The 27,713-nt window shown below is 40.8% G+C and overlaps 1 protein-coding gene across 8 annotated transcripts in view; it reads left to right on the forward strand.

Moving 5' to 3' along the window:
• Positions 1-1,069: 1,069 nt before the first annotated feature.
• The window catches only part of ARFGEF2 (ARF guanine nucleotide exchange factor 2), a 50,008-nt gene continuing 23,364 nt past the window's right edge, over positions 1,070-27,713 (forward strand). For 6 of the 8 annotated variants that reach the window (XR_014221246.1, XR_014221247.1, XR_014221248.1 and 3 more), the window contains exons 1-16: positions 1,079-1,467; positions 9,433-9,463; positions 11,785-11,908; positions 12,284-12,430; positions 14,662-14,841; positions 15,850-16,069; positions 19,066-19,137; positions 19,446-19,609; positions 20,886-21,016; positions 21,956-22,190; positions 22,417-22,516; positions 23,514-23,653; positions 24,265-24,373; positions 25,262-25,463; positions 26,319-26,430; positions 26,841-27,046. Coding sequence is in view for 3 of the 8 variants with exons in the window: in XM_082228447.1 (XP_082084573.1) it covers positions 1,329-1,467; positions 9,433-9,463; positions 11,785-11,908; positions 12,284-12,430; positions 14,662-14,841; positions 15,850-16,069; positions 19,066-19,137; positions 19,446-19,609; positions 20,886-21,016; positions 21,956-22,190; positions 22,417-22,516; positions 23,514-23,653; positions 24,265-24,373; positions 25,262-25,463; positions 26,319-26,430; positions 26,841-27,046 (2,312 nt within the window). In the remaining 5 variants the exon portion in view is untranslated. Of the gene's footprint in view, positions 1,468-9,432; positions 9,464-11,784; positions 11,909-12,283; positions 12,431-14,661; positions 14,842-15,849; positions 16,070-19,065; positions 19,138-19,445; positions 19,610-20,885; positions 21,017-21,955; positions 22,191-22,416; positions 22,517-23,513; positions 23,654-24,264; positions 24,374-25,261; positions 25,464-26,318; positions 26,431-26,840; positions 27,047-27,713 lie in introns of all 8 variants that reach the window. The other 2 variants (XM_082228449.1, XM_082228448.1) reach the window with 2 other exon arrangements.

Below are 27,713 nucleotides of genomic sequence, written 5' to 3' on the forward strand. Positions count from 1 at the left end.
ATTTTCTAGGGGAGGGAGGTGGGGGCCACACCATGTTGTATTCCTCAGGCAGCAAAATGCTTTGGCACAACCTTACACCTTTTCCACGCTGTACATAATTTTATAAACCTCTTAGCACAGCAGTAGCAAAACTGGTGACTTCCAGATGTTTTTAGAACAACTCCAGCCAGAATGGATGATGGGAGCACGGATGATTATGGCTAACTGCTGCTCTCTCATCTTCCCGGCATTATTTGAATTTTTGTTTATTTAAAAGGTGTGCATTGAGCTTTCCTTGTGAGATATAATGTATCTCGCGAGATATAATGTATAATTTCATAGGTCTGTATCTCTCTGGTTCAGAATCCGAACCCACATTTTCCTCTTTTTCCTAAACCTCTGCTTGGTGTTTCATGCCACTAAAAAGGTAAAGGTAAAGAACCCCTGACAGTTAAGTCCAGTCGCAAATGACTCTGGGTTTGCAGCGCTCATCTCACTTTATTGGCTGAGGGAGCCGGCGTTTGACTGCAGACAGTTTTTCCAGGTCATGTGGCCAGCATGACTAAGCCCCTTCAGGCAAACCAGAGCAGCGCGCGGAAATGCCATTTACCTTCCCGCTGGAGCGGTACCTATTTATCTATTTGCACTTGACGTGCTTTCAAACTGCTAGGTTGGCAGGAGCAGGGACCGAGCAACGGGCGCTCACCCCATCATGGGGATTTGAACCGCCGACCTTCCGATCGGCAAGCCCAAGAGGCTCAGTGGTTTAGACCACAGCGCCACCCACGTCCCCTTAGTCCTCAGCAAAGTCTCTCTGGGAACTTTTGATGCCATTTTAAAGCTTTATTGCGTTTTATTAATTTAATCGCTTTTTCGGAATCCTGGAAATCTTGGAACTGAATGGAACTCGTACGGAAATGTTTTTAAAAAATCAAAACACGTCCAAGGTGTTTATTTTATAAGCCTCCCCCTGCAATCTCGCGAGCTGAGAGTTAAAAGGCAACGCGAAGTGCGACACATCATCGGCTGGGATCCCTGGCCCCGCCCATCGCACCTCCCATCACCACCTCGAAGTTAAGCCCCGCCCTCCCGCGTCACCGCCTCTGACAGGGCAGCGAGAACCGTTCCACAAGGTGGCCGTGAGAGAGAAGGGGGGGCTAGGTCACGTGACGGTTCCAATATGGCGGCGCCGTGCCGCTGTCCATCACCACCACCGCCAGCGTTACCTCTGAGGGAGCCGCGTCTCTTCCGGATCGTGGAGCCCAGCTGCGGCCGAGCCCCGTGAGCGCCGCTTCCCGCCCCGCTTGGGATAGACGGCGACGGGAGAGCCTTCAAGCCTCGCGGCGGCCATGCAGCCCCCGGCCCGCGAGGAAGACACCCGCACCAAGAGCATGTTCGTCTCCCGGGCCCTGGAGAAGATCCTCTCCGAGAAGGAGGCGAAGCGGCCCCCTCACGGGCAGCTGCGGAGGGCCTGCCAAGTGGCGCTCGGTGAGTGCAGAGGCCCCCGCAGGCGCCCGGCTACGAAGCTCGGGGCCCTCCCCTCACAGAGGCGCAGCTCCAGGGAGCCCTGTCAAAAGCCCCGGGCGGCGGAGCCCAGGGCCGCTGGCGCTCCCAGCCCTGCCGCCTCGCCCGGAGTTTCGCTATCCTCCTGCGTAAATTCCGCCCCGCGCATAATGCCGCCGAGGGGGAAACTGCCGAAGGTCGCCGAGAGGGCTGCTTCGGAGTGTTTATATCCGACCGTCTCCCAGGCGGTTTAAAGCCCCGCGTCTTCTGCCCACATGGAGTTGAGGTCGGGGGGGGGAGACGACGCCGACACCTGCCAGATATCTCTGAAACACAAATGCGAACCCCTCTTCTCGGATTTGGGTTCTTTCTCTGCTTCCCCCCCCCCCCCGTCAAATGAGCTGTTTTCTCTAAAATGTTTTGCCACGTGCATTTGGGAGCCTACCAGCTTCTCTCAAGCTTGAACCCTTGATCTTATTACATGCTTGTTAGGTCCAGCGGAGTTGGCTCCCATTGAGCCTGCCCTCTGTGATTACACAGCTGTGTGAAAAGCAGTCAGATTCCTCTGATTGCAGCCTAGGATCTGGGTTAAAAATTCTCTTCCTTGCTTCCTCTTAGTGTGTGTGTGGGGGGGGGGGTTCCCTGAATGAAGTGTGATCTGGGATCTTTCCCTGAATGAAGTGTTATCTGGGATCTAGGCTCTCTGTCTTTCTTCATCTCCCCTCCTTTTAGGCTGTGATGGGGATCCAATGCCTATGGGACACTCCTGTCAGATCTCCTGGGGACTCCTATCTGTCTTCCCTAGCCGATGACTTTCTGTTTTTAAAGCCTCTCTAGATTTTTTACATGATGAAAGAAATTAGAAAAAGTATTTCTGGGAAGTGTCTAATGAATGACTTTGTACACACATGAGTGTAGTTGGTGATAGGACTTGGCATCAGATATGCTCAGTAGATTAATTTGCCACGTTGGATACTCCCCTGCTTGTGAACAGGTGACCACGCTCCAGATCTTCTAACAGGAAGTGTCATAATAAATTTTGTGGTCAAGTTTGGTTGTCAAGGGAAAGAGGGAGGTTCCTTTCATTCAGGAAGAGAGAACAAGGTTCACTTTGCTTATCTGATTGTAACATGCAGTACTAATTGCTGTGTATTTCTTTGAGCAATTTGCAAGCCTTTTTACTTATCAGATTGTGTGCATGTGAAACACTTTTCTATAATACTTTCTTGAATTGTTTATCATTGGTAAATAATGAAATTAGTTGTGAGACTTAAGTACAAAATAGATCAATACTGCCTTACCGAATAGTTTTTACAGGATGAAAGAAATTAGATAAATGTTTCTTAGACATATCTAATGAATGTGACCTTTCTTTAAAAGAAAAGTTAAGAAACATCAACTTGCATTACAAGCAGAGACAGTTTCATTTTGGCTCTATACTTTTTTCTGTGCCAGTAAGTCCAAATGGGGGGGGGGGGGACAGTTTGACAGCTGCCTTCTCTGTTAGTGTCTTAACTGCATGTTCTATGCAAATAGGACATTGGGACTTGTGTCTGTTTTTTCTTGGCAAAAATCTAGATGTTTTTAAGTAGGCTGAGATGGAATTAAGACTATAATCCTATAACCCTTACCTAGGAGTAAGTCCCAGGGATGCAGGTGGCGCTGTGGGTTAAACCACAGAACCTGGGATTTGCTGATCAGAAGGTCGGCAGTTCGAATCCCCATGACAGGGTGAGCTCCCATTGCTCGGTCCCTGCTCCTGCCAACCTAGCAGTTCGAAAGCACGTCAAAGTGCAAGTAGATAAATAGGTACCACTCTGGTGGGAAGGTAAACGGCATTTCCATGCACTGCTCTGGTTTACCAGAAGCGGCTTAGTCATGTCGGCCACATGACCCAGAAGCTGTACACTGGCTCCCTCGGCCAATAAAGCGAGATGAGCGCCGCATCCCCAGAGTCGGCCACGACTGGACCTAATACCTTTACCTTTAGGAGTAAGTCCCACTGAATTTGATGAGACTTATTTCTTGAGTAGACATAGGAATGGTCTTTGGCATATCACTGTCTGAATTTAAGTGGCCCATTTGTAAAATAGACATTATTTTGGTCTAATATTATGAGGATCAAGAAGTGTATTACAAAGCATTCTGTATGCTCAGTCCACCAATGGTGAAGTACTTAACACTTCGGCCCTATGGAGATCTACTAAGAAATAATTATTTTTAGGTTTAGGGACTGACAACAAGGCAAGCAGATGAGAGATTGCAGCCTTAACCATTCTTACAGTACAACGTGAATTCTAACAATACCACATGAAATACTTTCACAGCTCCCAGCTTTCAAAGAATAAAATGAATCTGATATTCAGCCAAAAACAAAAGCATCATCTGAAAAATAATTATATTATGATATAATATACAACATAATTCCTGTGTTCATTGCATTCATGCAACAATTCAGCTCATGTATAAATGTTAAGTATAATACTTTGTTTTGTTCTTTTTGTGGTTGGTGGTCAGAAGGGAGACAATCTGTATTTCCATACTGTATAAGAGGTATCCAGATTATCAAAAGGAGAAAAATGGAAAGGGAAAATGAATATGATAATGGCAGGAATGTATGTACCACAGCACAGCATGCTTCTGTTGTTTACTATAGCCTCCTCAATGTTCCTTGTACATTTTTAATTGAAAGCCTCTGCTATACAGAGCTTATGTTCATTGTGATGCTATATAGGCTGGGATAAACCATACAGGAACATTATAAACAAACTTAACTGACAGAGCCCTCTATTGACCTGATAGTAGAATTTTGTCTAAGAGGGGTGAAAATGAGACCTGACCTGAAAATGGATATGTAAGCCCAGGCAGATTTCACTGTGGGTAAGAGGCAGGCAGATTTCACTGTGGGTAAGAGGCAGAACAAAATAAGGCATAAAATCACCATAGTGAAGGTCTAACATTTAACATATTGGCAAAATAGGTATCGTAAGAGGCAAGAAAGTTGCTGGGGCACAATTTAGTAGAACATTCTAAGATACTAGTGACAAGAGGCTTAAACTCTGTTTAGTGCAGGAAGTGAGAAAGATGTGGATTATAAAAGTTTAAGGGTATAAGAGTGACTGAATACAAATTCTGCATTGGGGTGTGGGCAAAAGATAGGTCAGTGTCTACTGGTAGATTTGTGCACATTTTGCAGTAGCTTGGCAAGTGTTTCCAAGCTCTAATTGTTTAAAAATAGCAGCAACAGAATGACTTTTGCCACCTAACTTAAGATGAAATGAAGAAAGCTAATCAGGTCTGGACTTTGGTGCTAAAGTACTGTGGAGTCAGTTCCATTCTCTTACTGAAAACAATGTTGTGGGCTCAGAATGCTCAGAGCATCATGTTCTTTAATTCTAGCTCTATGCTTATTGCACAACCTTCTGGTTGGTTCTAGTAAAAAAACAAAGTGGATCCAACAAGCCTGTCTGACTGTTCGACCTGATCAACTGGTTTGTCTGACCTGAAACATACATGTATTTGCCAGGAAATTAATAAGAAAACATCTGAAGGGTTATTTGCATGGTTGTGATACAGCAGTCCATTTTTATTTTTATTTTTTTTACACTGATGAGGAGGTGACTAGATACGGGCAGGTGCCTTTTTGATAGGTATTTGTTTCAGGTTTATTGAATACATACAAAAATTAATTTATAGTGACTTAGAATTAAGCCAAAAGTAGAAGTATTTTGTACAGCCTGGAAGCCATCAAGGTCTTGGCAGAAAGCTACTGGGAGGGACAGAAAACTGACCACTGAATCATTTTAAATTAATATAAGTTTAAAGATACTCTAATTTCTAGCCTATTATATAAAGAAAGGGAGCATAACAACTTTATATGTTAATAACCTCTGCTCATTACACTGAAGAATAGTATGCTGATTGTCCAGAATATGTAGCAGGGCAAGACTCATTTCCAGTAAATAATTATCACCAACATTTAAGAAGTCAATCATAAAGTTTCCCACATCAGCTGCACTGTACACTTTATGCTGTAGGTTGATTTATTATTGATTTAATTTTGTACTGCTTAATATATAAATGATATACAAAAACTGAAGCAACAATATACAACTTAAACAAAATATTGCAAAAGCACACAGTTACATATTTCAACATATTTTTTCTAAATATTTGTTTTTACTTACTGGAACCTTTACAGGATATAAAATGTCTTTTAAAATGTACCAAAAATGCTAGCTAGTTCACAGTCACTGAATGGCATTTTCATATAACGTATAGCTTTCAGTCATAGCCACTTTAAACTTTTTATTTTATTATGTTAAAGGATATAGCTACTAGGGATTACCACTGAAATTGTTATAGGTTTTTCAAATAACAAATTGTGCAATTAACTCCTTACTTGGCTATGGGTGTTCCTTGAAAAGAATTTCTCTTTACAATTTGTTTCGACAGCATATGCTGTATTTAAAATTGCTTACCCCAAACACTGCCACGTAATGTTATCCTGTACTATGGCTATGGCAGATCACTCCTGGCTAAGGAATTAGTTGTAGCTGAGATTGCAATTTTCTTATATACAATTCCGCAGATTCAGGGAAGGAAGATTTTAGGGAGTTTTGCTTAAGTTTGTTGTTGTAGTAACTTTTCCCTTCTTTGCAGTGAAATACTTTTCTGTGTATTCATTCTTCTTACACTGGTACCTCTGGTTAAGTACTTAATTCGTTCCGGAGGTCCATTCTTAACCTGAAACTGTTCTTAACCTGAAGCACCGCTTTAGCTAATGGGGCCTCCCACTGCCACTGCACGATTTCTGTTCTCATCCTGAAGCAAAGTTCTTAACTTGAGGTACTATTTCTGGGTTAGTGGAGTCTGTAACCTGAAGCGTATGTAACCCGAGGTACCACTGTACACTGTAGAAGCTCCACAGTTTCCCAGTAGCAACTGGAATTGAATCAGGGGCAGGAAGGGATAAAAATGCTTGTTCCGAAGTAAATCCTGATTTAGAACTATTGGACCTGGGGCCACAAAAAAAGTTTGTGTCTTATTTTTAAAATTTGTCAGTTGCCTCACAGATCTTTATTTCATAAGGAACAGAAGGTTTTGCTCTCATTTAGAAGCAGTCATTATGTAGAACCTCTAATTTTGCCAATTAACAGTTGCTACTGGATATAATAATTATTTCTGCAAAGGCCTGTTTATTGTGGCCTGTAACCCAACCTAGTAAATTTACAAGTGTTTGACAATGTATAATTAGCTTCCTGTTCCTTCCCCTGTAACGGGGCTGGGGAATATCAGACCTGAGGGCCATTCAGCCCTTCAAGTCATATCCCTCACCAGTTCTGCTCTACACTCTGCCTGAGTCCTTTTGCTGGGCTGGATTGTGCCCTTGGGTGATGCTAATGCCCCTTGCCTCCCTCTATGGAGGATGAAGAGATGCAGGTCAGTGTGTAGAAACTGCTGAGTTTTGCATGTCTGGAATACCCTCCTGTACAGTCTCATCTGCTTCTCCACCTACTCTTGACTCTGCCCACCAGTAGCAGGTATTCCCCAGGAAGTTGTCAAGGAGGCCTCAGTCTGAAAAAAGATTCCCAACTGCTTCCTATAGATCTCCATAGTTTTTCTTCCTTTTCGTCTCCCATCCTTTCCTTGCAAATATCACATGGTATTTAATAAAACGGCTGCATATAGAAGTGGGCTATAGCAATCTCTTCTTCATAGCCAAGTTGTATGTCTAAAAGGGGTTGTTTCTGATAACGCTTAATTTTGAGCGTCTAATAATACCATGAGAAGTGGGCATTGAGCAGAATAGAAAACAGGTGGAAGAAAAATGTTTCTGAATTTTCTTTCTTCCCCTTCTTTTGTCGCAGGATTTCCTTCATTGGGGCTTTGATAAATTGGGGCATGTGTATGGGGTTTTGATCAGGAAAAAGGAGGGAAATAATTAAATCACGCCCAGCTGTTCCAAACAAATCGACCTCTCCACGAGTTAAAAGTTTGGAGAGCAGTCTGACCTGCTAAACTGGCCTGTCTGTTAGAGGAGGGAATTTGGATATAATTTATAACTTTTTTCTTGTGGGAGTAGAAGCTAGCAGGAGAAGACAAGGCGTTTGTAGTTTTTTGCCTGCATTAATATTAACTACCTTGCACAACTGGATGGAGTGTGAGCGTGTGTGAATAAAACTGTTGAAGCCTGGAGGAAACCAACATTTAGTAAAGGGAATCTTGTGCAATGCTTTCCCCATTATGGCAGATACGTTTTTTCCCAAGCTGCTGATATCTCAGGTTTCTTAGCTTCAGTTCTGACTTAAATGTTACTGTGTTATCTCTTGCAAAGTACTGTAGTTTGCTCAGAGATTTCATACTGGACTTTCAATGTAGTCTTCCCATGCCCCTCATCAAAATTATATTTTATTGATTTGTTAGGGGGGAAAAAAAGGTGCAAGCTTAACAAAAAGAAAGAAAACAAAGTCCATTTTTGTAAAGCATCGCAACCTGGAAGGACAAAAGTACAAAGATACAGCACAACTCCAAAGGGATAATAAAGTACTAATGCATACGATTCCCTTTGCAGAACAATAAAGATATGTAAAAATAGAAGTATTCTCCACCCGTGTCTTTTGTGATTATTGAGTATAAAGGGTCTATAAAGTCTTGAGTGAGCCAAACATTTAAATATACTGGTCAGCAATCATGTGCCTTCTCTGTACCTACAATTAATCACCCAGAGTTCAGTTCTGGAGGATGACAATTAGCACTACTATATCATTTTTGAGGTGAACAGCAGCAGAAAAATTCAGTAAAAGTTGATGTAGCCAGCAGTACTACATGTTTAAGAAAACTTTTGCAAATAAAGTTTTGAAATTCTGAACAATTAAATAGTTTTTGGGTTGTGTTATCTGCATGTCTGGAACAGTATTTAAATTACAACATAAATTGGAAAGGAAAATTATTTTGGGTAAACATGGGCACTGAATCACAACAGTAGGGGAATATTTGCTAAGCTTTCGTTTAAGTGACACAAATGGTTTATAAAAAATAAAATGTATTTGGAGCAGATACTGTTCTAACCAATATTTTGTTTCAAGAGGAAAATACAAAACATTTAGTTTTTTAACTAACTGCAGTAACTGTCATTAGTTTTGCCATAAGGAATATAAGGGCAGTGTGGCAGGATTGTTGTTGTTTAGTCGTTTAGTCGTGTCCGACTCTTCGTGACCCCATGGACCAGAGCACGCCAGGCACTTCTGTCCTCCACTGCCTCCCGCAGTTTGATCAAACTCATGCTAGTAGCTTCAAGGACACCATCCAACCATCTCATTCTCTGTCGTCCCCTTCTCCTTGTGCCCTCCATCTTTCCCAACATCAGGGTCTTTTCCAGGGAGTCTTCTCTTCTCATGAGGTGGCCAAAGTATTGGAGCCTCAGCTTCACGATCTGTCCTTCCAGTGAGCGCTCAGGGCTGATTTCCGTCAGAATGGAGAGGTTTGATCTTCTTGCAGTCCATGGGACTGCAAGTTTTGCCATAAGGAATATAAGGGCAGTGTGGCAGGATAAGTGCTAGTAAACTTGGCTCTTTCCACATATTTTGGACTACAACTCCCATCATGCCTGAGCATTGGGCCATGCTGACTGGGGCTGATGGCTGTTATAGTCTGCAACATCTGGAGACCACCACATTGGCTATCCGCATTAGCAAAGATAATGAGAGAAGTAAATTCAGACATCCATTTAGTATAAATAGTACTTTGTTATTGGTTCTCAAAAGTGCATCTGGCAAAATTTGTCCATAATACATGACATAAAAATGTGTTTTGAGATAGAATGGTAATACATATATCATTGCTGGTATCATCCACTTTTTTACCAAGTTATTGGCTTTTGTCTTACATTGGCATCTGTGTATGGTATAAGTCTGCAACATAAACCATTTGTTCTGTTTTTCTCCCCAGATGAAATAAAAGCAGAATTAGAAAAGCAAAGGTGAGTAAGTGCTGGTGACAATACGTATAATATAAAAACACCTAACATGCAGGTGTATGTATAATTTATCTGGCTGAAGTGCTTCAGGTAATGCATCACAGCAACACAATGAATGTCCCTCTAGCAGTAGAACATTTTCTTTTGGATGAACATGTTTCAGGCTCGCTTCTAGGCAGGAATTGAGTGGCAGGGACAAAAAAAAAGTGCCTTTGGATGTGGTAAGATCTTCAGAAGCTGCCCTCAGTACAGTTATTTGCAACTGTGTCTCTAGGGAAAAAATGGGGAATTTGGAAGAAAATGAACAAGTTTAGGTAATCCCTGTGGCTATGAGTAGCCTAAGTAGAATTAATTGTATTTCAGTTGCAAGTAACGACTTCCCAAATATATTGTTTTACCACTTCCTTTCATCTCAACTGGATTTTTCTTTCATTGCTTATGACATGGCAGTTCTCTGCTAACAGAACCTCCACTTCCTCTCTTTAGATCTCTTTTGCATATGTTCCATAATGTATGCGTGTAATTGGCTTGGTCAGAGATACCCATCTGCATGATTAATGAAACCCAGCTCTAATCTGTTGGTGTTCAGCTGTCTCTCTGATGTTATCGGATTAGAAAATTACTGTAGTTCTGTTTTCTGGATCTCTGTTTCTTCAGTGGCATGCTGTGCCTGGTGCAAACACAAGTTCATTATACTTTGGGAAGAATCCTAATGATTTTCTTCTATTGTTCTGTGTTAGTTTTCCAAGCCACTGTTGGTCATTTTCCACACTGGATTTCTGTTGTGATGTAGGCTGGGGTGGGGGCTTCTGTTTGTCTTACCCCAACACAATCTAGAAATTCAGTGCTGAGTCATGTACCTATCGCCAAAGAAAGAAGTTACAGTGGTACCTTGGTTTAAGAACAATCCTGTTTAAGAATGATTTCATTTACTAACTACGCAAAACTGGAAATAGTGTCCCGGTTTGAGAACTTTACCTTGGTCTAGGAATGAAATCTGAACGGTGGAAGGGCACTGGTGGCGGGAGGCCTCATTAGGGAAAGCATGCCTCGGTTTAAGAACAGTTTCGGTTTAAGAACGGACTTCCGGAACAGATTAAGTTTGTAAACTGAGGTACCACTGTACTGTTTTGGAGGTAGCTTGACATGACTTTCATCATCTTTTATTCTGCAGAAAAACATTAATAAGCATTTCCACTATATTTTTCTAGGTAGATACGTGTGCTAACCATTCCCTCCTTATGTTTCAAAAGAAGCTTAGACACTGCATGCTATGTGAGAATATTCCAGTGCTTCTTAAACATACTGTGAGAAGTAGCTCTTAGCAAGATTTGATGGTTGGCCTTGCAGTAGCAGGATCCATTGACATTTTCTGCCTCCTGAAACTTAATAATCTTGAACCCAGTCATTAAAAATACTTAAATATAAAGATATCTTAACTTTTTATATACATTTTTTAAAAAAATACTATACAAGAACATACATACAAATATGTCATTCCTATGTAACATATATCCTGTTACAGATTAAATTTCACTCCTTATAAGCTATATTTGATCTTGGTGCTGAAAAAGCACTAAATTATTGAATCTTTTAATTTTGCTCCATATATGTCATAAAAGGAGACCATAATCTTTCAAATTGTTCTTGTTTTTATCTCCCTTCCTTCATGTTAACTTTTAAGCCAAAAGGGAATGAATCCATGAGAAAACAACTCATGCTCAAAAATTTCCACACTGATATATTTAAAAAGTACAGCACTTAATTTTATTAGCTACTAATTCTTGACACAACCATTCATGCAGTGCAATTGGATGTTGTTTTTCCAATTCTTTAGGCTGTGATCTTGAAGTACATGCATGCAAGAATGACTTCCTCAATAGTCTTTCATCAACCGAAAAATAAAGTGGTTTTGTACTTGAGGGAGGAGTTAAACCAAATTGCTGTTAAGAGTGAGACTAGAGAGAGAGTGTGTCTGCATGTATATAATTGTGTGCTGATTTTTGACAAGCATGGACATTGGAGACTGTGGTCCTAGGTTTCAATACTTCACGTGCTTGCTGACAAACTTGCTGCCAGTTAGGTATGGTGGATATTAGCCCTTGCCATCTTGTTGTAAGAGGTGTGTGGCAAAGCCAACTACTCTGAGTTGGAAATAGTTATATATGTTTGGCAATAGGACCTGCATTGCTTTCCATGCCTTAGAAAGGAATATGTCAGTGGCTTTTATGTTGTATGTTCTATGTGGATAGGAAATTAATACGAAAGACATTGCTCAGTTCATAACACTGAGTGATTTTGTTGTTTTCAATTTTTCCAACTAGCCAAGGCAATGAAACCACTCCAAAAGCAAACTTCATTGAAGCTGATAAATATTTCCTCCCATTTGAGTTGGCCTGCCAGTCGAAGTCCCCACGGATTGTCAGCACCTCATTGGACTGCTTGCAGGTATCCTTTTTAAATTAAGTATTTATCAACCTTGGCTGTGTTTATTTTGACAGTGTCCTCTAAATTTTATGTTGAAGCAGATGCATGTATGTATATATTGTTAGACTGCAGACAGAACTGAGAAGCTACTTTATTTTGTCTTCCTTTCCCTGCCTCCAAAGTTCTTTAAAACATCTGTTACAGGTTTTATTAGTAATTGTTCCACGCTCACCCCTCCCTCAGCTTTGACATATTTTAAGACATTCCTTACACTTACCATCAGCCTCTTTGGAACCTGCTAATGAAGCTGTCCTGCATTTTGAATCCTCTAAATGACATGGAAAGTGTTTCATGTGTGAAAGTGACTATAATACAATTTTTTCTCTCTCTCTGTAGAAACTTATTGCATATGGACATATCACTGGCAATGCTCCAGACAGTGGAGCTCCTGGAAAACGCCTGATTGACCGCATTGTTGAAACTATCTGCAATTGCTTTCAGGGTCCTCAGACTGACGAGGGAGTGCAGTTACAAATTATAAAGGTATTTTATTTTGATTTATATTTTAGAAAGGCTGTTTGTTAATAAGACTTTTGCTTAGTCTATGCTTTCTAAATGGAGGAGGCTCTTCCTTTTATCTTCCAGTTAGAGAATCCCCAAATCTAATTTTAAAAGGCTGTACAATTTACCCCTTCCTGCACCATACTATGAAAATTAAATTAACTACCTCTTGGTAAATATGAACTCATATCTTATTTAAGTAGCCATTTCTTCCTAGACCACAGAGCTCTGTTAATGGATTTGAAATGTTTTTCTGCCATATGCTGCCCATTTCTCCCTCTCCTTCACCCAACTTAGCTTTCTGCAAATTGCATGTTGTGTACTAGCTAAAGATAATTTTCTGAAGCTCCAGTACCTTATTTCTCATTTGAGATCTAATTTTCTTAATCACTCATGGCTATTGACTGACAGGGCTTAGCTTGTAAGTAAATCTGTATTGCATTTGATTGTAGTAGAAGCAGCAGCAGCAAATATTCATTCATTCATTCATTCATTGTACCCCTCCCATCTGACTGGGTTGACTCAGCCTCTATGGGTGGCTTCCAACAAAATATAATGAAACACAACAAAACATCAAAGCTTCCCAATACAGGACTGCCTTCAGATGTCTATGTAAAGTTATTTGATTGTTTATCTCTTTGACATCTGATGGGAGGGCGTCCCACAGGCTGGGCACAACTACCGAGAAGGCCCTCTGTGTGGTTCCCTGTAACTTCATGTCTTGCAGTGAGGGAACCACCAGAAGGTCCTTGGAACTGGGCTTCAGTGATCAGGCTGAATGATGGGAGTGCTGGTGCTCCTTCAGGTGTATAGGGCCTACAGCATAGGATATGGCATTTACATTTTGCAAACATTCTTTTTGCTGATTGTAGCAATGTAACAGGTCTCTCCAAAACTTATTGACAATAAAAGTTTTTACTGTAAAAAGTCAATTGATTTCAAATCCCTCTGTCTTTTAAATTGCCAGGATGATGTACTGCAGTAAAATTTAGTTTTAAACACTTAACACATGAGGCCTGAACTAGATATAATATGCAGTTGTATGCATTTTTATGTGTGAGGAAAACACCTGGGAGCGCTAAGAGGAAAAATGGCTGGAGCAGGAGCAAACAGCACCCCCTCCTGTTCTATCACATTCATTCTTCTGCAGCTGCTTTTGATTTAAAAGAGAGAAACTCCTCATGAATGAGACATACACATGACTGTGTGTCACATGTTCTGGCATCTTGGATATTCCTTGGGCTCATGTGTAAACTTCCAGATTCTGTAACAACTATTAGCAAAGAGATTCTTACAGCACAAGGATATGCATGTCTATACAGTCACTTTTGAATGCAATGAGAATTACTCCCAGGTAAATCATGGAATTGTAGAGTTGGAAGGGGTCTCACGCATCATCTATTCCAACCCGCTGCAATGCAGGAATCTCAGCTAAAGCATCCATGACAGATGGCCATCCAGCCTCTGCTTAAAAACCTCCAAACTCTCTTCCTAACCTCCCAAGGGAGTCCGTTCCACTGTCAAACAGCTCTTACTGTCAGTAGGTTCTTCCTGATGTTTAGTCAGATGTGTAAGGTGCCATCTTAGAATGCAGGGGAAAGCAGGTTTTAAGAGTTGTGTAGAGGAGACATTCTCAGACAATAAAAGCAAAACAGTGGGTTTCAGTTTTGAACAACAAATACGGAAGTTGATCTACAAAACACAGTAGTGTGTTTTGAAATCCACTTGGGGGCTTAAAGAAGCAGAACATTTGAAGAGGAAAATGTGATGGTTGTGTTTTCTGCTTGTAAGCATCATGAGCTCCAAAGCAAAGTAACAGTATGTCATCTTTGACAAAAATACAGCCTAAAATAGGTTTTGAGTAGAAACTTGTGCTATCCCTAGCAAGAGCTCATGCCTGTCCATAGTGTCCTCCTCTCCTGATCCTCATACTTTTAGAAAGGAGGATGTCGGGTTCATTTGCTGCCAAAAACATTGTGAATGTTTCCCTTAATCTTTGGTCAAAGACTGCTTTTTCTCAGTAGTGTTATAAATTGCTAGTACTGCTACTATAATACTTTTTATTAATTTTAAGTTATGGGACTATGGGAAGGCAAGAGCCATGCTGACCTTATGACTGATGGTTCGTTGTTCAGAGCACTATATTTAAATATGTTTTGTTCCCATTTGCTTAGATGTCTTTATTGTGATGTATGTTGTGTTTCCCCCTCCAGGCTCTTCTCACCGCTGTCACATCCCCGTATATTGAAATTCACGAAGGAACAATTCTTCAGACTGTTAGAACTTGTTACAACATTTATCTAGCCAGTAAAAATCTCATTAATCAAACAACTGCCAAGGCTACTCTCACTCAGATGTTGAATGTCATTTTCACCCGGATGGAAAACCAAGCTGTATGTAGTAAATGTTTATCAATCTGACTTTTATGTACATCATTTAATTGTTATATTACTGCTCCTTCTCCACTGAGCTATTGTCATCTGATTCATATTTGTAAGCATATTGCAGACTTACAAGCTCCCTCTTCCCCACTTGCATGCCAATTATCTCCTCTCTTTTCTGGTTTGTCTTAACCATAGCTCACCATGACGTCTCAATCAGGCAGACCATAGTTAGCATCAGCCAGGAATTCCTGCTAAACCATGGTTTGCAAAACTTACTTCAAGCCATGATTTCACATCCATAATTTGGAGGCAATTCCTAATTTGTGCTGACCATACTAGACCTTGTTCAGACATCAAGGGAAATAGCAAATCAGAAAGAAGAGGAAGGACTCTTTCTCAATTTTGATGTTACATTCTAGTCCTCCAAGCTGTGATTTAGAGTAGGGTGGAGAACCTGTGGTGCTCTAATGTCGTTGGACTCCCAACACCCCAGCCAGTATGGCCAGTGGTCAGGGATGATGTCGTCCAACAACATTTGGAGAACTACTCCTTTCCCATCCTTGGTTTAGAGAATAAGGCCTCTGCTGTGTTGTGAGCTCACAGGTGATCTTTTATCATGAATATTGTATGTGCCCAACTACTTCTTTGTTGTACTGTGGTTTCGCCATGCTGTGATTCCTCTCCAATATGAGGAACTTTGCAAGCAAAGACAACTGTCCTTGTTTTAGAGGTTGGATTTAAATTACACAATTTCCTTAAAATCTCTTTTCATTAAATATTTATAGTCTGTACCTTGTAGACTTAAATTTTCTGTACGATGGAACTCCAAAGTCATCTTGGAAAATAACCCTTCCTGTCTTCTATAAATGTTAAAACTGAAGGCCCCTGAATTGAGCTGATGCAATAGGAAGGTGTGTGGTTTTTGAAGCATGCTGCATTATTTGGTTCTGCCCCCTATTGACTATTACTTTGTTATATACCTGATGAATACAGTATGTTTCTATCTTGGTTGTTTAGATACAAGAGGGAAGAGACCTGGAAAAATCAAATCAACACAAACCCCAGTCTCCGATGATTCATAGTGCTTCAGGGTCTCCCAAATTTGGCCGATTGAAATACAGCCAGCATGGAAGCAGACCCTCGACTCCTGTCAAAACAGACTTGACTAATGGTGAGCCTGAAAGAAAAGAAAACGGAGACCAGAAACCAGAGGACAGTTTGACACCTTCTGTATTTGGTAAGAAAACTTCCTGTATTGGGGCTGACCTAGCTTATCAGCCATAGTTTTATGAAGTCGTGCCCAAGTTTGTTATGTGCCAGTTTCAGCACAAAGATCCTGGTTTAGCTTAAGCTGGACCGTTGTGTTACATCCAGGGAACTCTGGCATAATAATAGGTAACAGATCAGGAAAATAAGTCAGGATCTGGCACTGAGCCTGGGTTCTCTGGTTCAGGTGTAGCAGAGAGCTCCAGCTTAACGCAAGGCAGGGATTTTCTGTTGAATCTGGCATGGGATGGAAGGATAGGGGAGCTATGGTTTGGCAGCATTCAAACAATCTTCCAAGGCTCTACAAAGTGAAGTGATATGTCTACAAGGATAATGCTGATTTACACTTCCTCTTAAGCTACTCTCATATACCTGAGAGCTGTTACACCAGAAATGGGGAAGCTATGGGTCCTTCAGATGTTGTTGGATCCTAACATCTGTATTCTCTTACCATTGACCATTTGGGCTAGTGCTGATGGGATCATGAGTCCCACCCCGTTTTATGATATTCCCTTTTAAAATGGTTATGCAGTCACTGTCCTTTTATTGCCTGTATCACTTGCACGGGTGGTGCTGTGGGTTAAATCACAGAGCCTAGGGCTTGCCGATCAGAAGGTCGGTGGTTTGAATCCCTGCGACGGGGTGAGCTCCCGTTGCTCGGTCCATGCTTCTGCCAACCTAGCAGTTCGAAAACACATCAAAGTGCAAGTAGATAAATAGGTACCGCTCTGGCGGGAAGGTAAACGGCGTTTCCGTGCGCTGCTCTGGTTCACCAGAAGTGGCTTAGTCATGCTGGCCACATGATCCAGAAGCTGTCTGTGGACAAACGCCGGCTCCCTCAGCCAGTAAAGCGAGATGAGCCCCGCAACCCCAGAGTCGTCTGCGACTGCACCTAACAGTCAGGGGCCCCTTTACACTTGTCAAAAAATGACTCAAATTGCCTCTGATCCCAAATTGTAGTACTTACTGCTTCATCAAAGCTTTCAGCAGCAGGCTGGCTATTTCTCAAAGCCTTGCAGCTCCGAGCAGTGTAATTTATCTGTAGGTATCTCTATCAAATTGCAGCTTTTTGTGCCAAATGTTAGTCTAATGGAATTGGGCATCGTTAAAAAGTATGTTGGATAGGTGAATGGTTGACAAAAAACCATGCAAGGCATTTTTTTAAAAAAAAGAATCAATCACAATAAACAACTGCTAGATTTTTCCAGCTTATTGGATGCCATGATTTGTCAAGATAGCTAAAAGCATTCATTTGTGTAGCTATAGGGCAGGTGTGGCTGACTTGTGGCCATCCAGATGCTGAACTTCAAGTACTGTTCCTAAATAGGACTCTATTTGTTGAAGACTACAGATTGCGGCATCAGAAAAAAGATAGAGAATAAATGTTAATTATGAGACCAAGCTAATTGTGTTAAGATAAAAACAATATTTTCACATATCGGTAATATTAATCCTGATAATCTCTCTATTAAAATGTAAAATCTTCTATTTTGATTCCTATTTCTTGTTGGCTGAAGTATAATAAGTAGTTTGTCACCTGCTAATAGATCTCACTTCCTAGCTCAAAATCTTGAATGTTATCTCTTTTTTTAGTGGATTCTAATTGCCAACATTTACAGTGGTGCCTCGCAAGACGAAATTAATCCGTTCCGTGAGTCTCTTCGTCTTGCGGTTTTTTCGTCTTGCGAAGCACGGCTATTAACGGCTTAGTGGCTTAGCGGCTATTAACGGCTTAGCAGCTTTAAGAAAAAGGAAACAAACTCGCAAGAACTCGCAAGACGTTTCGTCTTGCGAAGCAAGCCCATAGGGAAATTCGTCTTGCGGAACGACTCAAAAAACAGAAAACTCTTTTGTCTTGCACGTTTTTCGTCTTGCGAGGCATTCGTCTTGCGAGGTACCACTGTATTTTAAAAAGTGTATATAGCAGAAAGTATTGTGTTTGGCATCAAATATAAGTTCTTTCAGATATAATCCATTTGACAGATATTCTAGGAAATGATTGACATATTGGCCCAATTTAATAATTGACTGCACCAAAACTGATATTTTTTTCTAGGATGACTGAAGTAAGTACTCTGAATCCCAAATATTTGTTCCCATTTGTTTCATTGGGAAGTAAAAATTCTACAGTGGTGGGACTTGTTTAATAGCCATTGTAGCCCTATTTTACTGATACAAACACCGTTTTAGCCTTTGAAACTGACACCAGGTGAGTCCAAGGGCTTGGTGTTCCACAAAGCATTCTCTGACATAGCAATGTTACCATACTGTGCTACTTGATTCTTCAGCCTTGTGAACAGCTTGATCAAAATGGTTTTTCAGGTGACTTCCATAATAGCTAAGAACCACTGGAGCGTAGCCATCCTTAAAAGAGGAGCACAGAGCAGAATCAATTTTCCCCTGAGATCTAGCTCTAAATATAACATGCTTATCTAGTGAACTGACTTCCTGCTATGTAGAGAGGCTCTGTCAAGGCCTGGCTCAGGTCTCAGTTTGTCCCATGAGGCAGTTTTCCCCACAGCCACCTGATGTCCTGTGTCCAGGTGAAGATGCATTTGCAAGGAACATTTGGAAGCCTTAAAATGCTTTTGATAGTTCCTTGGCAAGTCAGGCTTGCTGTCAGTGCCAATCAGTTAATTGGTGGTGACAACAGACCTGTGGAATCGGCTGCTGTGTAGAGTTTCCCATTGGAAACTCTATAGTTCTGTCCATACGTTCCCATAGCAAGCTTGCTGTAAATGTCAAACAGCTTTAGGGCTCCTGTGTGAAATAAGTCTAAATATCTCTAATCAGCTTTTCCTAACCAGGGCTTGTGCTCTCTCTGTGTGTTTGTACACACACACACACACACACACATACGCAGTAAACCTAATCTCTGATCTTATGTAAATTGTTGAAACCATTTTTTAAAAGAGAAGGCTAAATCGCAACATTTTTCAAATGACTTATTGATATATGTTTTATCAGAAGAAGAAACTGATGAAGGCAAAGAAATTGTTAAAGGAATCTTGGAGGATGTGGTGACATCTGCAGTTAGAGGTAAAATTTCTTTGGGGAAGTCTCTGTCTTTCTTCATCCCTTTACTAAGAGATTGACTCATTCTTAAAACCTTTCCTCCAAGACTACAAATCCCGAGAAAAGTATATTAGAATTCTGTGCAGGAGTAGCGTTAGTGTCTTGCCACCGATAGAATTCTATATCTACTAATCTCCCATATATAAGATAGGATAAGTACTATCTAATCATTTAGCAATACTTTCCCCCCTTTCTTTTAGCTGGTGTGGATGAGATTATATATCGAGGATGCTGTTTATAAAAAAAATACTGCATTTCCTCCCCTCCTGCAGCTTCTTTAGAAGAAGAAATGAAAAAGCCGTCTCTTCCTGAATCGGTTAGGATTTTATCTGACTTGGCAAGTGCAGTTCCTGCCTCTCCTGGTGGTATTAATGAGAACACACAAGCAAATGGAATTCCCGATGATAGACAGTCTGTCTCCTCCACGGATAATCTGGTAAGAGATTTAAGTGTACAGTAAACGTAATGCAAAGCTCCTAACATTCTGAGAGTATTTGGTAGGAGATCAGTTGGACCACAGGATACTCACATACCAAAATGTGTGAAAGGACATATCCCCACTACAGTGGTACCTCGGGTTAAGTACTTAATTCGTTCCGGAGGTCCATACTTAATCTGAAACTGTTCTTAACCTGAAGCACCACTTTAACTAATGGGGCCTCCTGCTGCTGCTGCACCGCCGGAGCACAATTTCTGTTCTCATCCTGAAGCAAAGTTCTTAACCTGAAGCAATATTTCTGGGTTAGTGGAGTCTGTAACCTGAAGCGTATGTAACCCGAGGTACCACTGTACTTTAATAGATTTTCCATAGAAATGTGATTTGGGTACATATCATCATTAAGTATAGTATGAAGCTTAATATAATATGACACTTATATGACAATCCTTATTCAGTCTTGTTCTTGAAAGCAAAGCCTTACTTTATAACAGGGCTACAAAATTTAAAAAAGCTGCTTGAGACAAAGTAGGACCTTTAGTCAATCTACCTCAGTTTTATGTGCAGTGACAAACAGCAACTTTCCAGGCCTATCTGGAGAAGCCAGGGATTGAACATACAACCTTCTGCATGCAGACCATGTGTTCTGCTGAGCTCTAGCCCTTCTGTAGTGGAATGGTAAAGGCTTAATTGTTTTCTACATGCAGTTTATTTTGCAGGGGGCTGTTGTGCTGAATGTAACCAAATCTGACATTATACACAGTTTTCCTTCTATTCGAACAACTGCATTTGAATGTAACGCTAGACCTTGGTTGAATATTATGAGCCTGAGCCTGCGTGAGCCATGGACTTATGCACCTCTTTCCTCTTTTGGCATGGCAATACGATCAGAAGCATCTGCTTCTTCTTTTTAGAAGAGTTAGTTAATAGTTGGGGGGAAACAGCTTCATAAACTATGGTTTGAAGGTGCTGTGTTTCAAGAAACCATAATTAAGATTTCTCAGTGTTTGTCTGAGTCCAGACATCATCATAAGCTGTGCTTAATTTGAAGTGCATGCCTCAGAACTCAAGACTTGCACCCATGCCAGAGGGGAGTGCACAAGCCCAAGGCTTACACAGGCTTGATCCCATAATCATGGTGCAGCATTACATCTGAGCAAGACTTTTATTTCCTTTTTAAAATTGATCTCAACAAAACATAAGTGTAATTCAAATGCTACTTGTTCATATGTGTTTGTGGCTGAATCAAAACTAATTCTTTTGTTTCTTTGTCTAGGAAACTGATGTACCTGGACCTCAGGCAGCTGCCAGATTCTCCCATATCCTTCAGAAGGATGCCTTCCTTGTGTTTCGGTCATTGTGCAAGCTTTCGATGAAACCGCTTGGTGATGGGCCTCCAGATCCCAAGTAAAAAAGAAAATATTACACTTATTGATTTGTACACTATCCAGAATGAGACCTGAAGTAACACAGTTCAAAATGCATTCATAATTTAATTAGCTAGCAAGCTGCATGTATGGTTGCTTTGGTGTATAGTATATTGTAGCATTACTTATCTTGGGTGTAAACCTTCCTCATTTATGAAACTGCTAAGTCATGTTTTTCTAAAGTGATCCATGATTGCTGGACCACGTCTGAATTCTGAGACATGCCCAAGGGAACAGCTGCATGCCTTGACTTCAAAGAGACACAAAACATTTTATTCTCTCCTCTGCAGCAGGGGGATACTAACTTTGGTATAGGTTCACTACTTGATTTGTACATTTGCTGTCAAGTAAGATTTGTGTGTGTGAGAGAGAGTGAAATGTAAGTTGTAGAGATGCCAGAAGGCTCAGGGCTGTGATATGATTCCGGCTGATTGAAATTGCTGTATTTCTTCTGCTGGGAAATGAATGAAGGTTCAAAGGGATTCAGGATCTGTAAAGGGCATGATAAAGTTTGATGCCTTCAGTGGAACTAAATGACCCTCAAGCATTGTTAGCATTCAATGCTGTCCAGGGTGTGTGAGTGTGTGTCTTATTACAAAGGAAAGGAAAGGTTTGTTAAGTGTGGTGAAATCATCTAAAAACTACTCTCTCATGGACATTGAAAGACAATCAAATGTTTTAGTACATCAGACAAGCTCTATAGTCAATGTTGCATCCTCCAGACACATACACCCGGCCCGATTCTATGCACTGCCACTAACATCACTCCTGACCCTTGGCTATGTTGGTTAGATCTGACTGGAATTGGAGTCCGTGAGATCTGGAGGACATCATGTAGAGCAACCTTTACTCTTATAACATACAAAGAGTTTATAACAAGATATTGTTTTGACTCTGTTCTTCTGCTTACTATTTTTAGATCCCATGAACTACGCTCTAAAATAGTGTCTCTCCAGCTGTTGCTTTCAGTTTTGCAAAATGCTGGTCCAGTCTTCAGGACACATGAAATGTTTATAAATGCAATCAAGCAATACCTCTGTGTAGCATTATCTAAAAATGGAGTATCGTCCGTTCCTGACGTCTTTGAGCTCTCCCTTGCCATCTTCCTCACCCTTCTCTCAAACTTTAAGACCCATTTGAAAATGCAGATTGAGGTAAGAAAGTTTTTTTCCCCCTCTTGCTTCAAATGCTTGATACTCTCCTTAAGTTCAGTTCAGTAGTAATATGAATCTGTCTCTGCATATGGATCATGAATCAACCCTGTATGTTCTGTATTTGAATATGTGTGTGTGTTTGTGTGTTCAGAACTTTTAACGATATCCTTGAATGTACGCCTGGGTTACAGACCTTGCACCTACTTTTCCTATTTGTATTCAACAGGTATTTTTCAAAGAGATCTTCCTGAACATTTTAGAAACCTCTTCTAGTTCCTTTGAGCACAAATGGATGGTAATTCAGACCTTGACTAGAATTTCTGCAGGTAATTTTATAACATCATCAAGAAATTTTCCTTTTCTGCTTGTTTAGAATATCAAGAATGAATAGAAGAAGTAAGTATAGGCATACTGTATAGAAGTGATAAGAAAATAAATATATCTAGAGTGCCATGAGGCAACACATCCACAAACACCATACACACTAAAAATATTAGTCTGGGCACTTTTTTGTTGGAATTGTTGGAATGTGACCCCCAGAGTGTGTACCTGAAGTATTTCCCAAACGTAGTTGCTAAGACACTATGAGGTTGGTGGAGCCCGGGAGAAACAAGAGGGAATGAGAAGTACAGTAGCCCTGTGAAAATGTCAGGTGGAGCAGGAGGGAATAAAAGCAGCTAATGTAGGTGTCTTTCACTGTGCTAAGTGTTTTGCAGTATTTATCCCTGTAACTAGTGGGAAGTCTGCTAAACACTGGTGGTGATTGGTTCAAGGTAATCAATCCACTGTGCTTTCTGGCTATGCAGGGACTCTCTCATGTCCAGTTTAGCCAAAGGGCAGACACAGGAGGTGTTTGGAATATAGAGGCAAAGAAGTGGTGGAAAAAGGGGTCTTCAAGGGGTTTGGATGCCAACTGAGTATTTCCTGCCTTCCTGCAGTGGCTGGTGGGGTGGAGCTTCATTCCTGACTCCAAAATTGCTGGATGTGTCAGGCATGGGGCATTGCTGTGACAAGGTCAGAGTTGCACTGATGCACCATCGGAGCAAACCTGGCTCTCCCACCAGTGCATATGCTTTTTGCTTTTTGCTACTAGTGCAGGCCTTTTTTGATGTGGGGGAAATAGTTCAGAAAATGTAACCCAGCTCTGATATAATAATGCAAACAATGGCTTGCATTATCCTTTCCTCACCCTTTTCCCCAGTTCGTTTCATAGATATTAAATGGGGGGGGGGGGGAATCCTGTCACAATAGTCTGTTGTCTGCATACATTGTTCCCAGACAACTCAATTTTCATAATCTATTTTTTGTTTTGTTTTGTTTTAGATGCTCAGTGTGTGGTGGACATATATGTGAACTATGACTGTGATTTGAATGCTGCTAATATTTTTGAACGGCTAGTAAATGACTTATCTAAAATTGCCCAGGGAAGGAGTGGACATGAGTTAGGCATGACACCGCTGCAGGTAAGACCCGTCCGTGCAATTCCCACTGTGTTCAGTTAAGTATATTGGCAGCCTTGTATTAGTATCTTGTAGGTATTCCATCCACTTGTCTATTTGCTTGCAAAGAGTTTAGGAGTGCACTTAGTTTCATGACAATCAAACATGGAGCCAAACTTGAGTAGAAGTGTAAAGCAATGCCCTTGAAGATAACTCAGAAACTGCTCCAAAATGCAGCAGCCAGATTACTGGTTGGGTTTCCATTTAGAGCTCACATAATCTCAATTTTTAAAAAGCTGCATCGGTTATCTCAAGCTTCCTCTAACTCGGCCCTCCAGATGTTTTTGGCCTACAACTCCCATGATCCCTAGCTAGCAGGGCCAGTGGTCAGGGATGATGGGAATTGTAGTCTCAAAACATCTGGAGGGCTGAGTTTGAGGAAGCCTGAGTTATTGGTTGGTTCCCAAACCAAATTCCAAGTATTTGCAGTAGCATTTAAAGGCAAAAACAACTTAGGCCCCAAATAGCTGAAAGGCTAAGGCTTTTTTTGTTTTTTGTTTTTAATATTCTGAGGTTCCAAAGATCACGACCTGTTTACATCGTAATTGTTCTTTCTCCACATATTTTGCGCACAGGAACTAAGCCTACGGAAGAAAGGTCTTGAATGTTTGGTCTCTATATTAAAGTGCATGGTAGAATGGAGCAAAGACCTATATGTGAACCCCAACCATCAGGCCAGCGTTGGTGAGAAAGCAGTCCTTTTCTGTATCCAAAACCCTACTTAAAATAGCTGGAAGCCGGAGTGAAATGATTTGTGGCTTTGTACATGTTACCTAAAGCCGGCTTCTTATTTTAGGCCTTGTATTATCAGAGAATTAGAATTTGCTGGTGCAAGTTTTGTGACTTTTTAATATCGGGGGATTGCCAGTGAATAATTAAGAACATAAGAAGAGCCCTCCTTGATCAGGCCAAAGTCCAGCATCCCATTCCCACCAGCTGCTTATTGGAAGCCCACAAGCAGGCCCTGAACGCAATAGCACCCTCCCCACTTGCTCTCGTGGATTATCAAGATGAAAGATCCCTTTGTGATTGAGCAACTGTGGCTCTTTATCTAGATCAGAGGTGGGAAACTGGCCTGCCCCCTGTGGGCCATTTTTGACAGATGGGCATGGCAACCCATGTCAATCATACAACGTCAGGTAGTACGAATCTCAGCCCCTGGCAACTGGTAGAGGTCTATATCTGATCCTAGTGCCGTGGGGCTACTGTGCTTTATCTCCAATCTTTGCACTGTGGTGCCTAGGATTGAGATCACTTATCTCCAGTCTTGGCACGTAATGCTTGGATTGGAGATCACAGGTGTCCATGCATGATGTCATATGACGTCAGCTGACTGACAGGTGGGCATGGTTTGCCCAGAATGGTCTCTGGGTCAGATTCAGAGTACCTCAATACTCCCTGCAGGAAGACAACTTCTAAACTGGTAGGAAACTTTGACGATAGTGGCTGGGTGTATTGGCTGATCTCTTGAGCTGTGTCTAAGACCACAAGGCTGGTGTGAGTGTCCGTCCATTTGCTTTTACTTACGCATTATTTTGGAATATGTGTTTACGTCCCTTTTCTTACATGCAGGTCCAGACAAGCCTTCAGAACATGAAATGGGGGAAGTCAAATGTTTAGATATTGGGGGAAGAAGAAGTAGTGCAAGCTCCTTAGATTCAACAGTCTCCTCTGGAGTTGGAAGTGTTGGCACCCAGACTGCTGTCCCTGATGATCCTGAACAGTTTGAGGTGATCAAGCAACAAAAAGAGATAATTGAGCACGGGATTGAACTGTGAGTTGAACCCATTGCTAAAATAGCTTTAAAATGGCTTTTCTAATCGAACTTTTTAACTTTTTACTGCTTTATTTGCTGTGCATATTAAAAGTAAGCTGGTACCAAGCAATCGACAAGAGTTGAACTTCAGATTGGTGCCAAATAATTTATTGCATTGAGTGTTTGGCATTTGTGTTCATTCAGTAAATTTCCCATTTTTCAGAATACGTAAGAATGCAAATGTGAATTTTAATCCGTTTTAGTATTTTAACTTCTTGTATCTTTTAATGTACTGTAATTTTTTTCCAGATTTTATGATTTTATATTTGAAAAAACCCTAGAGTGGCTTACAAAATGAAGCAGTGCATACATTTTAGGAAATATATAAATGTTCAACAAAGATTGTTAAACATTTCTGTTTAGTTGATTTAACACTTCTGTGCCTACTGAGCCAATTCCATCCAACTGAGCAATATGTTAAAATTAGTAACTCCTTCCCATTCGTTTTGTCCATTCTTACAACTTGTAAAACTCCCTTTAAAAGGAACACCTGCTTTCTGTTTTTTGTGACTACATTAGCCATTAATATACCTTAAAATTATACAGTGCTGTCAATATATTTCTATATGAAGTCCTGGGATTTCCAGTTCAGGTTTAACTCTGGTTTGTAGTTCATAAGTTTTTAACTGTACATTTTAGAAAGGGGCCTGCTAGGGCTGCAAGAGGAAGTCAAAATATAATAAAATTAATAACAATTATGCTAAACCTAATTGTTTTCTGATATTTTCTGTCAGTGTTTGAGAGCCCAGGAGACTGTTTTTCTGCATCAGATTGATCTATCCTTTTCCTCCTTGTCCTTTCTCTAAACTATAGGTTTAATAAAAAGTCCAAGAGAGGACTGCAGTATTTGCAGGAACAGGGAATGCTTGGAGTAACAGCAGAAGACATAGCACAGTTTCTGCACCAAGAAGAGCGCCTGAGTTCTGTAAGGCTGAATCTTACATTGTTCAAAAATCACACGCTTTTGTTAATGCTATACACATACATGCTTTTCACAGCTGTTTCCATGTGGGGATGTGAGTGTGTAAATATCACACTAATGAGGCTTTTGGTGGCGTTTCGGGACCAGGCATTGATAACCAGATTGACAGCTAATGCTACTTAATGGAGTGACAAATGTCCTTAATCACTTCAAATTAAATTTGTATATGCCTTTCATTCAGAGATCACAGGGTGGTTCACAACATAAAGTGAACATGATAGTGAAACATGATGATTTTGTAATGTAATATATTTGGAATGTAACAGGGGAAATTATCAGTGTTGCTACCTTTACAATATTTCATACATTTCTCTTTCTTTCTTTCTTTCTTTCTTTGCTTTGTTTTCTGTTAGAGCCAGGTGGGAGAATTTCTGGGGGACAGTAACAAGTTTAACAAGGAGGTGATGTACGCCTACGTAGACCTGCTTGATTTCTGCGGAAAAGACTTTGTCTCTGCTTTACGCATATTTCTGGAAGGATTTCGGTTACCTGGTGAAGCTCAGAAGATTGACAGACTAATGGAAAAGTTTGCTGCTAGATATATTGAATGCAACCAAGGGTAACTTGAAAGATATTGGACAAATCATAATAGAAATGAGTGCATTTTTGGAAGCAGCGGTTGGGAGAAGATATAGTTTAATAAGACGAGCCAGGTAGCCTTACTCATTCAGCTCGTCAAGCAAAAGCAATTTGTAGACTACCATGCGTAGAATACCATATTATTTAAAAATAGGATATGGGTGACATATTCTAAAAGCAAAACCTTTCTGTAGCCAGACCATAGAATCCTAAGAAAATTAGGGAAGTGTATCTGTACCTAAGGGAGAACTGATTCATAAGCTGATGTTGCTATTCTGGGGTCAAACTAGATGAGACACCATTTAAGCAATTGGCAGTGGCCGTATATTCCAGGCATTGTGTCAGGGCTTGGGGGGCTGAACCAGATTGGGACTCCCTAACTTTTAGCATCCTCAACACCTTGTTTTTATTATATATGAGAATTTTCCCCCGCCCCAATCAATTAGAACTTGGCAGAAACTTTGAAAAAAACCAACCAGAAGCCGGATTTGATGAATACTTCAGACAGGACCACCTTACATAGAATAAGTTCACTTCTTCCTGACATAGCTTAAGTCACATATCCAGTAGGAATGTTTAAGGCTCTTTATTATTTACACACATACACTTACATCATGAACATTATGTTTCAGTTCCAGTATAAAAAT

Source organism: Podarcis vaucheri (assembly GCF_965113315.1).
Source record: "Podarcis vaucheri genome assembly, chromosome: 6".
Lineage (NCBI taxonomy): Eukaryota > Metazoa > Chordata > Lepidosauria > Squamata > Lacertidae > Podarcis > Podarcis vaucheri.